Below are 14611 nucleotides of genomic sequence, written 5' to 3'. Positions count from 1 at the left end.
CCCAGCTCAACCACAAGGTAACTCTGGGGGGGGGGCTTACACCGTTCACTATGAACAGAGAGTTCTTTAACAAAAATCAACCCTACTCATGTTTTAGTACTCTCAGATATTTCGGAGTTTAAGTGTACTTGAAGATTTGACTTCTTTTGTCTATGTGCAAATATTAATGCTGTATTTGGGCATAAATTATGGTTACTAGTGAAAGCAGTTTTGCAGCATTTTCGCCTATTCTTCTTGATTAAAAAAAAAGTACAAAATGGCTTGGGTTTATCTGGAATATTTAGCCCTAAACCAGGATTATCAAGCACAGGTGTTCATATAACATACTGGGAGATACAGAGAATCATAGGTTGGCTTAAAAAGATGGCTTGGTTCCCACAATATGCTGAACTATAAACCATATAGAAGCGCCATAGTGGCATAGTGGTTAGAATGCAGGACTGCAGCCTGACTCTGCCAATTGCCAGGAGTTCGATCCTGACAGGCTCAGGTTGACTCAATCTTCCATCCTTCCGAGGTCTGCAAAATGAGGACTCAGATTGTTGGGGGCAAGAGGCTGATTCTGTAAATCGCTTAGAGAGGGCTGTAAAGCAATGTGAAGGGGTATATAAGTCTAAGTGCTATTGCTATCTATCTGTCTATCTATCTATCTATCTATCCATCCATCCATCCATCCATCCATCCATCCATCCATCCATCCATGGTGGCACAGTGGTTAGAGGGCAGTATGGCAGGCTAACTCTGCCCACAGCCTGGAGTTCAATCCTGACCGGTTTAAGGCTGATTCAGCCTTTCATCCTTCTGAGGTCGGTAAAAGGAGGATCCAGGTTATTGGGGGCAGGATGCTGATTCTGCAAACTGCTTAGAGAGTTCTGTAAAGCACTGCGAAGTGGTATATAAGTCTAAGTGCTATTGCTATGCAACTTATTATAACATAGTCTAGTGATATGTGTAATTCCATTTGGTAAGACAGCCTCCTTGACAACAAGACTGCAATTTAGTATTTGTGTTCCTTGGTTACAGGATCCACTTGTGATTGTTTTATGTACAAACATGGGAATGATGAAGATTGCAAGTTTGCTCCCACTCGGTTGAAAGTGGATTTTGCTACCTGTGCAAAGATATTTATTTTTCTTCTTACACTCCCTTTGTTTAACATTAAATAGTTGCAGGGGCTGAGTAAGTGGGTTTGAGACCAAGGGGAGGGCTGTTAGAATACATTGCAGGCTTTCCAAAAGTATTAAGGATATAGAATCCAAAGTAAGCCAGAGTTCTCTGAAAATAATCCCCTTGCTGTAGAAGCAACACAACCAGAAGTTAATATTTTCACAAGTGGCTAATGCTAGATAACCAAGTTCATGAACTTACAAGAGTCTAGTTGGAAGCAAACTGAAGGATGCTAAATTTCTTTTTCTTTTTTGAATGACAGAAGCTTGCATTTTGAGTTGTTAGCCATGTGAGTGAATTCTCTAATTTTCTTTATAAGTATTAAAAAAGAAACATGGTATATAGTTTGATTTGAAGATGGAGGTCTATTCTATTCTATTCTATTCTATTCTATTCTATTCTATTCTATTCTATTCTATTCTATTCTATTCTATTCTATTCTATAATCTATTTTATTCCTCCACTTCACTCCACTCCACTCCACTTCATTCTATTCTATTCTATTCTATTCTATTCTATTCTATTCTATTCTATTCTATTCTATTCTATTCTATTCTATTCTATTCTATTTCCATTCCATTCTATTCCTATTCCTATTCCTATTCCTATTCCTATTCCTATTCTATTCTATTCTATTCTATATCCTGTATTCTATTCTATATCCTGTATTCTATTCTATTCTATTCTATTCTATTCTATTCTATTCTATTCTATTTTACTATTCTATTCTATTCTATTTTACTCTACTCTATCTAATCTACTCTACTCTACTCTATTCATTTTATTTTTTTTTAAAGTCTTTTGTTTCTTCTTGGAGAATAATGCAAAGATGGAAAAAATTATGAATTCTAGCAGGCTGGTTTTCGGGGAGAAACTACTGTTCCCAGCTCCCCTAACAACTTAACACATGACATAAGAGAGACTCATCAGACCCCTTTTAAGTGCAAAGTTCTAGCCACTGGTGGCATTCTATGTTTCTAGAAAAGCTTTCTAAGAGAGACAGTTTTGTTTCAGATCTCTTTGTCTCATTCTTCCTAAAGCTGAATTTGCTCTTTTAAAGCAATGGAAGGGTGACTTGATGTTTCTCTTTGGTCCAAGACTTTTTCCTGCTTAATCATTCACAATAGTCCTTGATTAGGACTATAGTTTAGCCTGCCAATTATGATCCCAAGTTAAAACAGTCATAAAGCAAGTCATCACATAACCGGATAGGATGTTATGACCTTTTAAATGGTGGTTTGTAAAGTGAACGCCACAATCATTAAGCAAACTGATTGTTTGCTTTGGGGCATTTTTTTTTAAGGAAACCAGAAGTAAACTTTGTTTTCTGGGAAAAGATCTGTCTATAAATTACAGTCACATGATGCTGCAAACAGCTCTAAATGCCAGCCAGTTGCCCATTGCCCCAAATGTAGTCACTTTGGAACAAAGTGGTAAGTAGCTTTGGATGGGGGCCTGCCATAAGTTTGAAGAGTCGCTAAGCTATCAGTCATAGTGCGAGGACTCTATCCGTTCACACCCACCGTAGTTTAAAAGGCGTTAGGATTATTTCTTTGTTTTTGCCACAGCATACATCAATGTGCAGTAGTTCCCATTAAAATGCATCTGCTAATATGACACCCCCCTTTCCTGTAGTTTGCAGAAATCCTTTTGGAGTGTTCTGGCCCAAGGTTTGACTCGGGGCTATTAATCACTGTTAGATGCAAGAACTACGGCAGCTTGTTACAGATGAAACCCAACCCTGGCACCATTCTTGAAAACACATGTTGCATTCATGATTTCTGGCACTGGTGGAGCTACTGCTTTTTATTTGGGCCCCAACTAAGTCAGCAGTGAAATGCATCATCCTTCAGTGTAGTCTTGTGATAAGGATCCCCGTTGCAGATGTCATGAGGTGGTCTTCTAAACACTGACAGGGTCCATCTTTTTCATCTGAGCTAGCTAGGATTTCAGTTGGCTGGGTTAGCAGTGAAACGTTCACCAACAGCAGCAAACAAAGGCCTTGTTATGTTTGAGTTGTAACTTTACCCCCTCGATGACTTTGCGGGGTTTAAAGTTCAAAAGGCATTTTAAGCCATCACTTCTGGAGGACATGGTTGGAAAGCCACGTGCTGTTATTTCCAGGTGGCCATCAAGAGTGGATTGGCAAAATATAACTTTCCTTTTGTTAAAAAAAATAATAATAATTTATTATTTTTTTATAGTTACGAATCTTTAGCGCTTAGTAAACAATGTGTTGTCTGGGTCCACATATTTAATATAATAATGCATCTTAAATTCCTACTGTCTAGTCCATTTTTCTAGCCATTGATAAAATACATCCCATGTTTGAAAGTATTCTGTATCATCTTTCCCTTTTGTTTTCAACGTAAGCCTGTCCATTTCTTCACAGTCCAAAATTTTCTTAATTATCTCTTCTTCAGCGGGCGTTTCTTCATTTTTCCAATGCTGTGCAAATGTAATTCTCACTGCTGTTAATACACGTAACATTAAATATACACATTCCTTATCATAGTTTTCTGAGGTTATGCCTAATAGAAATAATTCCAGCTTAAAATCTATGTGTTTTCTTAGCATTTTCTCTAACCACATATGTATTTTTGACCAGAATTTTTTTTGCTTTGGGGCATGTCCACCAAAGGTGGTAGTACGTGCCTGGCTTTTGTCTACATTTCCAACAATTGCTAGACATATTTTTAAACATTTTTTCTAACCTCGCAGGTATTAAATGCCATTTATAAAATATGACTTTCCTTTTTGAAGAAATAGTTATACACACAGCATAAGACTCACAGCCCAACGCTTGGTGCTCATTCCTCAGGGAAATTGGTATTGACAGACAGAGCAAGCGAGAGTAGAGAAGAGCTGATGTTGTAGATCAGCTCTGGAACTGATGGTGCCATACCTTGGAAAAATATTACAGGTACTCTGTCAACACTGCAAACCTTGGATGTTCTTGCTTTGACAACATATGAAGATGCAGCCTTTTTCTTTCTTATGTTTTACTCTGAGAATTAGATGATGCTGGGGGAGGAGGCGGAATGTGGTTGGAGTTAGCTAGACATAACAAGATTGTACTAGTATGTGAATTCAGAGCTTTAACTAAGAGATGATAAGAATTGGCGGGGTTGCAGAACAGGAGGGAAAGCCTGCATTTCAAACTAATTGGAGAATGTGAATTATGACTGTTAATTGAAGGAGGGAACTGTGTTTTGATACTATGTGCTCAGGGGAGGGGAATCCAGTTTTTGGCTTCAACTATTTTAGTGCCAAAGCTATGCTACTCCCATAAAGATTCTTTAAGGTAAACAATGCCTTGAACTTCTTTGAAGAGTTTCATCTGTCAGAACCATGACATCCTCCTTGACTTACAACCATTCATTTAGTGACTGTTCAAAGTTACGACAGCACTGAAAATGTGACTTATGGCCCCTTTTCACACTTATGACCGTTGCAGCATCCCCACGGTCACGTCATCATCATTTACAGCTTTCCCAGTCAGCTTCCAACAAGCCACGTCAATGATGGCATGGTTCTGCAGTGATTCCCTTAACAATTGTGCAAAAAAAAAAAAAGATTGCAAAACTGGATGTCATACACTGCTTAGTGAGAGAAATTCTGCGCCCAGCTGTGGTTATATTGTAAGTCAAGGACTACCTACAGATGGATATAAGCTATTGTTAACCACCATTTGCAAACCTACCTCACAAGGCACTTACAAGGATGATTTGAAAGCTGCTGTTGTTATTGTTTACATATTACCAGATTTCCTGAAGGATTCCAAGGACTTTAAGTGTTATTTAAATGATGCCTGTTGTTTTTAAAGGACATCTGACAAATGACTTCCTTTATTACAAATGGGTTTGAGTATACTTCTGTCTAGACAGAGAAGACCAGTTCTATCCCTCTTTTCCAACACCATTGTTTTGATTGGAATTAGACCAAAAATAAATTTGGGCCAGCAAATCAAGAGAAAGATACCCCAGTTCTCCCTGGGCCCTTGCATTATTTCCTTCCTTTTAAGATCAGGGAATATGACGCCTCAGAGTAATTTGTAAAGCTGAGACAAGTAATTGCTGGAATATTTGCAAGGTATTGCAAATGTAAGACTCTTGTATGCATTTATGGGCTGTGAATTATTCAGCTTGAGTACAGGCGATAGCTTGAGTACACAGACATTGTTAGGGCTTTGGGCATTTGTTTCGTCAAGGCAGAACTCAAGTACATCTTTGACTTGGCCAAAGAGGCCATGTTTTCATAGTGTATTTTGATATGAGATTCCCAAAGTATCCTATTGTTGGGGGAGGATGGGCATAAATAGCTTTTCTTACTTGGTGAGGTCTCTGGAGAAGCTTCTAAGGCTGGGAAAAGGAAAGAAAAAAAGAGGATGTCCGGTAGTAAGGTGGATGGACTCAGTTACAGTGAAGATGGTGCCCAGTTGGAAGACCTGAAAGACCAGGATAGACCAAAGATAGACCCAAGCTTCAGTGGACACAAGAGCCTTTAATGACAGACCTGCACTATTGGTAATAGCAAAGTTTTGTTTGGTTCAGAAGGCAGGATGGGAATAGAATAGAACAGAATAGAATAGAAATAGAATAGAATAGAATAAGGAATAGAATAGAATAGAATAGAATAGAATAGAATAGAATAGAATAGAATAGAATAGAATAGAATAGAATATAGGGAATAGGGAATAGAGTAGAGTAGAGTAGATTAGAATAGACAGATTGTAGAATAGAATAGAATAGAATAGAATAGAATAGAATAGAATAGAATAGAATAGAATATAGGGAATAGGGAATAGAGTAGAGTAGATTAGATTAGAATAGACAGATTGTAGAATAGAATAGAATAGAATAGAATAGAATAGAATAGAATAGAATAGAATAGAGAGGAGAGAGAGTGGAGTGGAGTGGAATGGAATGGAATGGAATGGAATAGAATAGAATAGAATAGAATGGAGAATAGAATAGAATAGAATAGAATTGGAAAAGAATAAGAATGGAATGGAATGGAATGGAATAGAATAGAATATTCCTTATTGGCCAAGTATGATTGCACACACAAGAAATTTGTCTCTGGTGCATAAGCTTAAGATAATATAATTCAGGTCTGTGAAGAAACACAAAAGTAAAATGCTACGTTCAGGCACTTAATATCTATCTTAGAAGAGAGATTGTTTCCCTTAGGAACTGATGGAGGAGAAATAGATTATGGCTGCTGCCTCAAAAGTTTTAAATTGTTCCTCTCATTGTGCATAGCCTGTGTAATTGTGAAACAATGTTTCTCGATCTTGGCAACTTTTAAGATGTGTGGACTTCAACTCCCAGAATTCCCCATCCAGCTGAAGTCCGTGCTTGAGTTGAAGTCCACACAGCTTAAAGTTTGCCGACTTTAAGAGAATCACAGCTGACATCAATGCCAACATTACACCGTATCTTCCAACGATCGATTTCTCAAAGGAAACCAAATGTACAGCTGCAGAAAGCTGTAATACGAAGAGCCTTAACTTTACTATAATGGAAGATTATAGTAATGAGCATTGTGATCTGGGTGATAAGGCTGAAGCTGTCCAGATGCGCAAGCAGGCCAAAGTGAAGGCTTGGGCTATCCGATCTGGGTTGGAAAAATCCCATCAACCAATAACCTATCAATTGTTACTTATTTTGCATAGGAAAAGGTGAAGTTGCTATCCTTTTTGGCACATTCTTCTGAGACATGACTAATCGATCCTCTTTTCCACATCTGAACAGCTAATGGGATCCCCTTTCTGCTTTTCTGACCACATCAATAGCGTATGGGTCAGCCCGGAAGAACTAAGAGCAATAAATGCACTTGCAGGCAATTGGTGCCTTTTCATGGGCCAGAGTGTTTGTGATCAAAAAGGCAATTTTACCGCCTTGTGAGATATTAGGTGCGCCCCTGGCTTCCCATTTACAATTCCCATCCTGTATTGAATAATGGATTTGCCCAGCTCTGCCTAAAGAACCTACCTATTCGGACAGAAAAACAACAACATATTGAACGCAAATTGTGATCCATTCAGAAACACTAACTTCAGCGTGCTTGAGGGTTGCCTCCTAAAATAGAGTTTGCATTTGTGAGTATCATGTAAAACAGCAAACTTCTTACTTGGAAGACTTGTTTGGGTCAAAAAGATAGGGATGTTTCTTCTGGACTGTTTTTTCCAGGGAATCTCTGCATTTGTGTGTTCCTGGAATTCTCTTGGTATTACTTTAAAATGATGCCATGAAATGCTTTAACTTCTTAAAACCTGCTTTACTGCCAAGCCATAGAAACAGAATTTCTCCTTAACTGTATACCAGCAATAAATTAGTTACTTTTTATTATACTAGAAATCATCTGAGCTTCTATAAAAGAGCTGCAGTGCTAAGGAATTGGATGAACTGCTCATTTTAATCCCATGTCATCAGGATAGTACGGATATAAATAGTGCATACACTGATCTATGTTTTATATTTACAACGTTTGGTGCAGGCTCTGCTTTCAAGAAGCCAATGTCTTTTCTGGTTTTGCCTGGCATAAATTCATCATAATCTGCTAAAGGATAATGTGTATTTTCCTCTTGTGCTTTTCAGTGATTGAATCAAAGACACTGCAGGGAGATACCGGAGAACACGGTTTTAATGCCCCTGGAATGTACATCATTGAAAACACAACGGTTGAATTTCAGAAGAGCCCAGAGAGAGAAACAATAAAAATCCCAGGGCCTCTTGGAGCAGATTTCATTATCAAGGTAAGGCACGTACTTTGTGCTGTGCCAAGGTTTTGTCTGGAAATTCCTGTTACATCAGCCTGTCTCACCCAGTCAAGCGGGAAAGGTACGTTGCAGATCCCGTTAGCCAAAGAATTCCGATTGGTAGGGTCCAGGAAGAGAGTCTACTCTGCTGTTGCCCCTTTGGAACACTCCCCCACTAGAGATGAGGCTGACCCCCCACTCTCCTCGCCTTCTCCAAAGACATAAAAACATGGCTTTGCCCCCTTGCTTGGGGTGCACAAAGGAGTATGCAGCCATGGGGCTGGTTAGCACCCCAAAAGTCCTCCATTACATTTTAATTATTATTATTTTTAACATACTTTCCCTCTTTTAAATTTTGTGTGCGGTTTTTTATGGGTCGGTCATGTGCTCGGAAGACTAAACCTTTGGTCCTGCAACATCATCCTGGGACACAGGATTCTCCTTCATTCGTGGTTTTTTTTTTCCTTTTATATTTTGTTGTCCACCAATCAAAGTCCCTCTGTGAGGGAGATGGGCGGTCCTTAAAACTGAGAAATAATTAATTTGGAAAATGTTTTGTTCAACAAATGACAACCGCAGCAGGCAAAAGGAATGTGTTACAAAGTAGGACAGACTAAGAAACCAACTATTTTTACTCTAGAAGAATCTTGCAAGTCTGAATGTGTTTTCCCCCTTCCTCACTTTATCTTCTTGTGAACTAGGGAGGAGCCTGTTTGAGCCCATCTTATCTGTCTGTTGACTTGGTCTTGCCTGTTCCTCCTGTCCTTCACTCTACCCTCTTTAGAAAGTGATAGAATGTGCTCAGTTGAGCCGTGGTGGCGCAGTGGTGAGAATGCAGTACTGCAGGCTACTTCTGCTGACTGCCGGCTGTCTGCAGTTTGACAATTTGATCCTCACTGGCTCAAGGTTGACTCAGCCTTCCATCCTTCTGAGGTCGGTAAAATGAAGACCCAGATTGTTGGGGGCAATAGGCTGACTCTGTAAACCGCTTAGAGAGGGCTGTAAAACACTATGAAGCAGTATATAAGTCTAAGTGCTATTCCTATTGCTATTGTCCTTCCCTTCCTTCCTCCCTCCCTCCCTCCCTCCCTCCCTCCCTCCCTCCCTCCCTCCCTCCCTTCCTTCCTTCCTTCCTTCCTTCCTTCCTTCCTTCCTTCCTTCCATAACTCTGCCAATTGCCAGCAGTTTGATCCTTACTGGCTCAAGGTTGACTCAGCCTTCCATCCTTCCAAGGTCGGTAAAATGAGGACCCAGATTGTTGGGGCAATAGGCTGACACTGTAAACCACTTAGAGAGGGCTGTAAAGCACTGTGAAGCGGTATATAAGTCCTAAGTGCTGTTGCTATTCCTATTTGTGTGTATAAGTCACTCAGTGATCAGGCTCAAAGGTCAGGTTGCACATAGGTTCTGCCCATGGGTTTTTTTTTCTCCTTGCCTGTTATCACGTGGCTTTCGGCACTGCATTTGGGTGCATGAATTAAACAATGACAGGCCAAGGATCACCAACATGCAGCATTCAAATGTGTTGTAATGGGACTCTCTCTAGGCCAGATATACTGCTGCCAAAGATAGCCTGGTTCAGTTCTTCTTCTATCAACCCATAAGTCACCAATGGAGACAGACCGAATTCTTCCCTTGCACGGTGACCTGTGGAGGAGGTGAGTAATGCATGTGGCTTTGACTCATACTTATGCGGTTGCAGTGTCTCAGGGTCATGGGATCACCTTGTGCAACCTTCTGACAACAAGTCCATGGAGAAGCCAGATTCACTTAACACCCGTGTTACTAATTTTACAACTGCGATGATTTGCTTAATATCTGTGGCAAAGAAAGGTTGTAAAATGGGGGCAAAGCTAACTTAACAGCTGTCCCAGTGGGGAAGCAGATTCACTTAACCACCACGTGACCAATTTAACAACTGCAGTAATTCACTGAACAACTGTGGCAACAGAGTTTGTAAAATTGGGCAAAATTCATTTAACAACTGTCTTGCTCAGCAACAGAAATTTTGGGCTGGATTGCGGTCGTACGTCAAGGAGTAGCGATATACATGCACCTACGCAAACTGCAATCCAACTTGTAATATCAGCTTCGAAAGCCAAAACATAGAAGCAACACTCTTGGGCTTGCGAAAGAATCCATTCCTTCCTCTGCTTTTTTTCTTGTTCTTCTTCTTGCTCCCTCTCTTTAAATAAGAAATGAGCCAAAAATATAGGTTGAACATTAATCTTAAAAGTAGTGTGCTTTAGAAAAGTTGTTCTGTTTCTGCCTGGCCTAAACGCTTCCGACATAAGGTTGTTTAGCCATTGGCAAATTCCCTTTTGGCTTCTTTCACCGGCTTATAAATGACTTAAATATTTTCTGGAGACAATCCTTTTCAAAACAAAACCGAGAGAGGGGTGGAGTAAATGAGCAGCCATCCATCATTCAGCGGATTATTTGTTCAAAACAGCCTTCTCTCTCTCTCTCTCGCCTACTTCGATTCTCTGCCATGAAGTCCAAAGGGATTTCAGAAGCCATGTGCATCCCATAAAAAAGCAGCTGGGCTTAAATAAATGTCGAAATGTTCAGAATTTACCTTTTAGCATTTTAGCTTTTTTTTTTTTGCTTGTTCAGTGGGATTTGGTGCAAGACGTTAAAATTATTGTAATGCTCAGTTTTTCTTCCAGGGTTCGCATTCCGTTGTGCGATGATACTTTGCACAAGGAAAGGTGTTTGATAGAAACCTTTGATTTGTAACCTTGCAGACTTTTTCACCTTGGCCGATGTCTCCATGCTTGTCTCCGCATTGGAGTTTGTTCTTGCGGGAGGGGGGGATCCTTTTTGTTTGCTTACTTCAAAACCAACACACAATCACACACACACATATCACAGTACAAAGAGGCCTGCCCTTCCCTAGGAACCATTCTTTTCCTTCCTTCCCCCTCCTTAATTGTCATCCAGGGAAACCACACCGAGCTTCCTAGGATTCTTACGCAGAGCCATCCCTTGGGCCAGCGGCTTTCTTGAGAGTTGTGTTTTCTTTGTCTTCACCTCCTGTTGCTGAGCATGGAGGGGCCATGCTAAAAATATTTGTGGTTTTGCAGGGCTGGGCCGAGTGGTGGGTTTGGCTCTCCTCTTCAGTGATTGTGGCTTCCAGTTTTAATTACTTTTGGTGTTGCCTGAAGCCACAGGGAAGATCTGCCAACGATACATTTCTGTGAAGCATGTCAGTATAGCATGTAAGCTGTGTGCAAATGTTAGACATCATGCTATGGAAGAGGTTCAGAGAGATGTCCAAGATTTTTACTCCTGGACTCTACCCTCTTCCTTTTCTTTTTCTTTTTTCTTTTTGCAAGTTCTACATTATTAGGAGTAAAGCTTGCAGGAGATTTTAGGAGCTGCCCAGAGATTCAACTTCCAAGCCACAGAGAGGAGGTTCAGGGAAACGGCATGCCTCTTTCTTTAACGTATGTAGGTTTTGAAAGGAGATGAAATGGATTCTTGAATTCTCATCTACTAAACTGACTGTGGAGGGAGATATTCTAGTGTCCCTCTGTTAGCCTAAAGCAGTGGTGGCGAACCTATGGCACGGGTTCAAAAACTTGGATCCTTGTTGACGGAGAGGTGATGGGATTGTGTCTTCCCAAAGCACTGGATTCCACTGCTGAGAGGGTTACAAAAAGTTGATCCACATTCCAAGGGCTCATTCCACATTCTCATGGGGGAATCGGAGCAGGTGGAAATGTGCGTCGTTGACGGGAAGGGAGTATGTAACCGAAAAGGGAAGCAGCTGTTGTTATCACATGGCTGTGTAAATGTATTACGTGGTGGTGGACGGTATGCCACCCTGTTTGTCAGTGTCGTAAGATACGGCTAGTGAAAAAAGACAAAAGGGAGGAGGCATGAGGCATTGCAAGGAGAAATCAGTGGCTGAATAATTATGCCTAGTTGATAATCAAATCTGGCCTACTCTCACCCCATTTTAGGTTATCAGCTGAACTCGGTAGAATGTGTGGATATCCGTTCCAAGCGAGTGGTGCCAGATCAGTATTGCCATTATTATCCTGAAAACAAGAAGCCCAAACCAAAGCTGAAAGAATGTAACATGGATCCCTGCCCTTCAAGGTTTGTATTCCAGTGTATAAATGGGAGGTTGGCATTTTAGTTTCCAAGTCCTTGCTAATTCCTTTTTATTTATAACTAGCCAAGTGCCCGTCACTCAGAAGGGCAGTGATGGGCTGAGCTCTCAGTATATGCAATATTCTGTCTCTACTCCTACTTTATTCTACTCTACTCTATTCTATGTTCTTCTCCCTCTCCTTGCCTCGCCCTCTTCCTCTTCTTCTCCCTCTCTCTCTCCCACTCCCTCTCTTCTCCCTTTCCCCTCCCCTCTTCTTTACTCTGTTTTTTAAATATAGAAATGATTTGACAGCTGGTGTTCTTGTACTTGTGTACTCATGTTCTTGAGTGATTTCTTTTTAAATTTGTTCCTGTGGGGTTACTCTAAACTTAAACACCAGTCGGTTTGAGGTGAAGATTCTTGCTGGAGAACTGCAAGGATAAAATACTGACTTCTCCAACGGGGAGATGCAGTGAGGATCATTAAAAACATCATTAGGTGGGGATAGTGCCTATCAGAATGAGGTTCCACCATGACATGATCTTGTTCAGGGAAAGTAAATACGATTTGGTGTGGAAAAATGTTTCGAGGTCACCATCCCCTGAATTGTGGGCAATGCCTGAGGATCCTGGTACATTCTGACCTCCATGAATGCTGCTGAAGAAAGAGAGGTCACTGCCTCAGGGCCAGACCCTCCTGCCCTTCATTTCCCCCACCTTCAGAATCCAGAGAACAACTGACAAATCCAAGATGCTAAACTCTTCACCAACACCATCCCTTGTCCTTCCTCTTCAAGACATTCTGATTTTCCCAGTTTGTTCATTGGGAGTAATTGACCTACTGGATGCCAAGGGATCACATGACTTCCATTCCTTTTGGATCAACCTCTGACAGCTTCCAACTATTTTAAGGGTAATGGACTCCAACTCTGTGCAAGGCGAAAGAAAGCCGCTTGTAGCACAGTGACCACATCTGGCTTCTGCCAAGTTCCTAAAGCAGCTGCAGTGTACATATTGAGTTGCACAATGACATTTAAGGCTGCTGGCCGTTGGACCGTCTGGTGCTGCTTCCTGGCTCTGCAAAAGTATCTTAAAATAACATTCAATATTTAGCCCAAGACCTGAGATGCCAGCTGGCAGAATGGCTGATATATCCAATAAATAAAAGGGGAAACGCTTAGGGTGGATTTTATTTCTTATAACAGAACTGTCCTTTTCTTCTGATCCCAGTTGAATAAAATCATTCAGTTATGAGATCTCAAACACTCAGCTGCTCAGAGCTTCCCAGATCCTTCCTGCAGGCCCATCCTCGCAAAGCTGGGATCCAGGGAATAAATGGTTTACGTAAACTCTCGGGAAAACATATGTTTCAGAAGAAACATATGCTAAGTCCAGAGACGCAGGAGAGATTCAGAATAGCCCCCACCCCCCAAAGACCACTGACTCCCTAAAATACAAGAATAAGGTGGAAAGGAAGATCCAGACATCTTGATTTAGTTCTCGTCTTCCTACGCCTACGGAGTCTCTTTCCTGATTTGGTCTACTCTGAAGGGCTGACTGTAAGTAAGGTAGAGGGAGAAAGCTCTCCAGGCTGAAGATATGTGGAAACTTCCTGCATTTTTCCATTTCACACCTTTTCTGTGTTGTAAAAAGAAGCAATAACAGTGCAATGATGTCAGTTTTGGTAGTATCTAGATCTTTCACCTGGAAGCCTGTTTTGTTCCTCTAGAATTTTAGAACCACAGTAATATTCGTGGAAAACCTGAGTTCTGAAAAGGGACTGAAAGTATAAAAACACTTCACAATGGTATTTGGGAAGCAGTTCCTACTATAAGAGGCAACGAAGACCCTAACTTCAGGTGGTTAATATCCGGGACTCTAGATATATGTTTTTCTCTGCTGTAGCTCCACTATCCCAGCTAATAATGGAGGAGACTGTAAATGTGTTCTATTCAGGCGCAACGAGTTAATTGTGGATGTCATAATCTCTAAAGTAAAATCAGCTTCCAGATTTCTCCCCCATTCATCCACCCCACCAACTCTTCTCAGGGACTAGGAGAATAACTGCTGCACTAATTTTGTGTTTTTACAAAAAGTCCCGGAATTATATTCGTCTTTGTTAGCTAACTGGTTTCCTTACTTACCTCCTTGGGAAAAATTAACTTCAACAATTAAGGTACGACAGCCAAGAAGAGAACACCCCTTGCACCACTGAGTTGTTTCCCCAAGTTTGGTGTGCGTTTTATTCATAAAGGAATACATCAAATGGATAATTGTAATCTGGCATCTGGCAAATAACTTTGTAAATGCCTCTGCTTTATTCACAGTGATGGATTTAAGGAAATCATGCCCTATGATCATTTCCAGCCACTTCCCCGGTATGTATGTACGACGCTTACAAGATACAGGATATTAGCATTCCATTGATAGCCTACTGCAGTTTATAATTTCATACATACAATCTCCTGCTCACTCAAGACAAAGACAAGGAATTTATTGTTGCCATAGATGGTAATGTCTGAATTTGACCGTCTGTGACATTTGGTTGTTGAGATAAAGTCACTCCAGAGTACAGGGCAT

The 14611-nt window shown here is 40.7% G+C and overlaps 1 protein-coding gene across 8 annotated transcripts in view; it reads left to right on the top strand.

The window, feature by feature from the left end:
- The window catches only part of ADAMTSL3 (ADAMTS like 3), a 168222-nt gene that overhangs the window by 115804 nt on the left and 37807 nt on the right, over window positions 1-14611 (top strand). For all 8 annotated transcript variants that reach the window (XR_005558603.1, XM_039358892.1, XM_039358891.1 and 5 more), the window contains 4 exons: window positions 7770-7927; window positions 9477-9588; window positions 11899-12037; window positions 14359-14409. Coding sequence is in view for 7 of the 8 variants with exons in the window: in XM_039358892.1 (XP_039214826.1) it covers window positions 7770-7927; window positions 9477-9588; window positions 11899-12037; window positions 14359-14409 (460 nt within the window). In the remaining variant the exon portion in view is untranslated. The remainder of the gene's footprint in view (window positions 1-7769; window positions 7928-9476; window positions 9589-11898; window positions 12038-14358; window positions 14410-14611) is intronic.

The sequence above is a fragment of the Crotalus tigris genome, unplaced genomic scaffold, assembly GCF_016545835.1.
Source record: "Crotalus tigris isolate CLP2741 ecotype Arizona unplaced genomic scaffold, ASM1654583v1 scf7180000019068.10715455, whole genome shotgun sequence".
Lineage (NCBI taxonomy): Eukaryota > Metazoa > Chordata > Lepidosauria > Squamata > Viperidae > Crotalus > Crotalus tigris.
The sequence above is the reverse complement of the archived record's forward strand: the minus strand, read 5'-3'. Positions and strand labels throughout refer to the sequence as shown.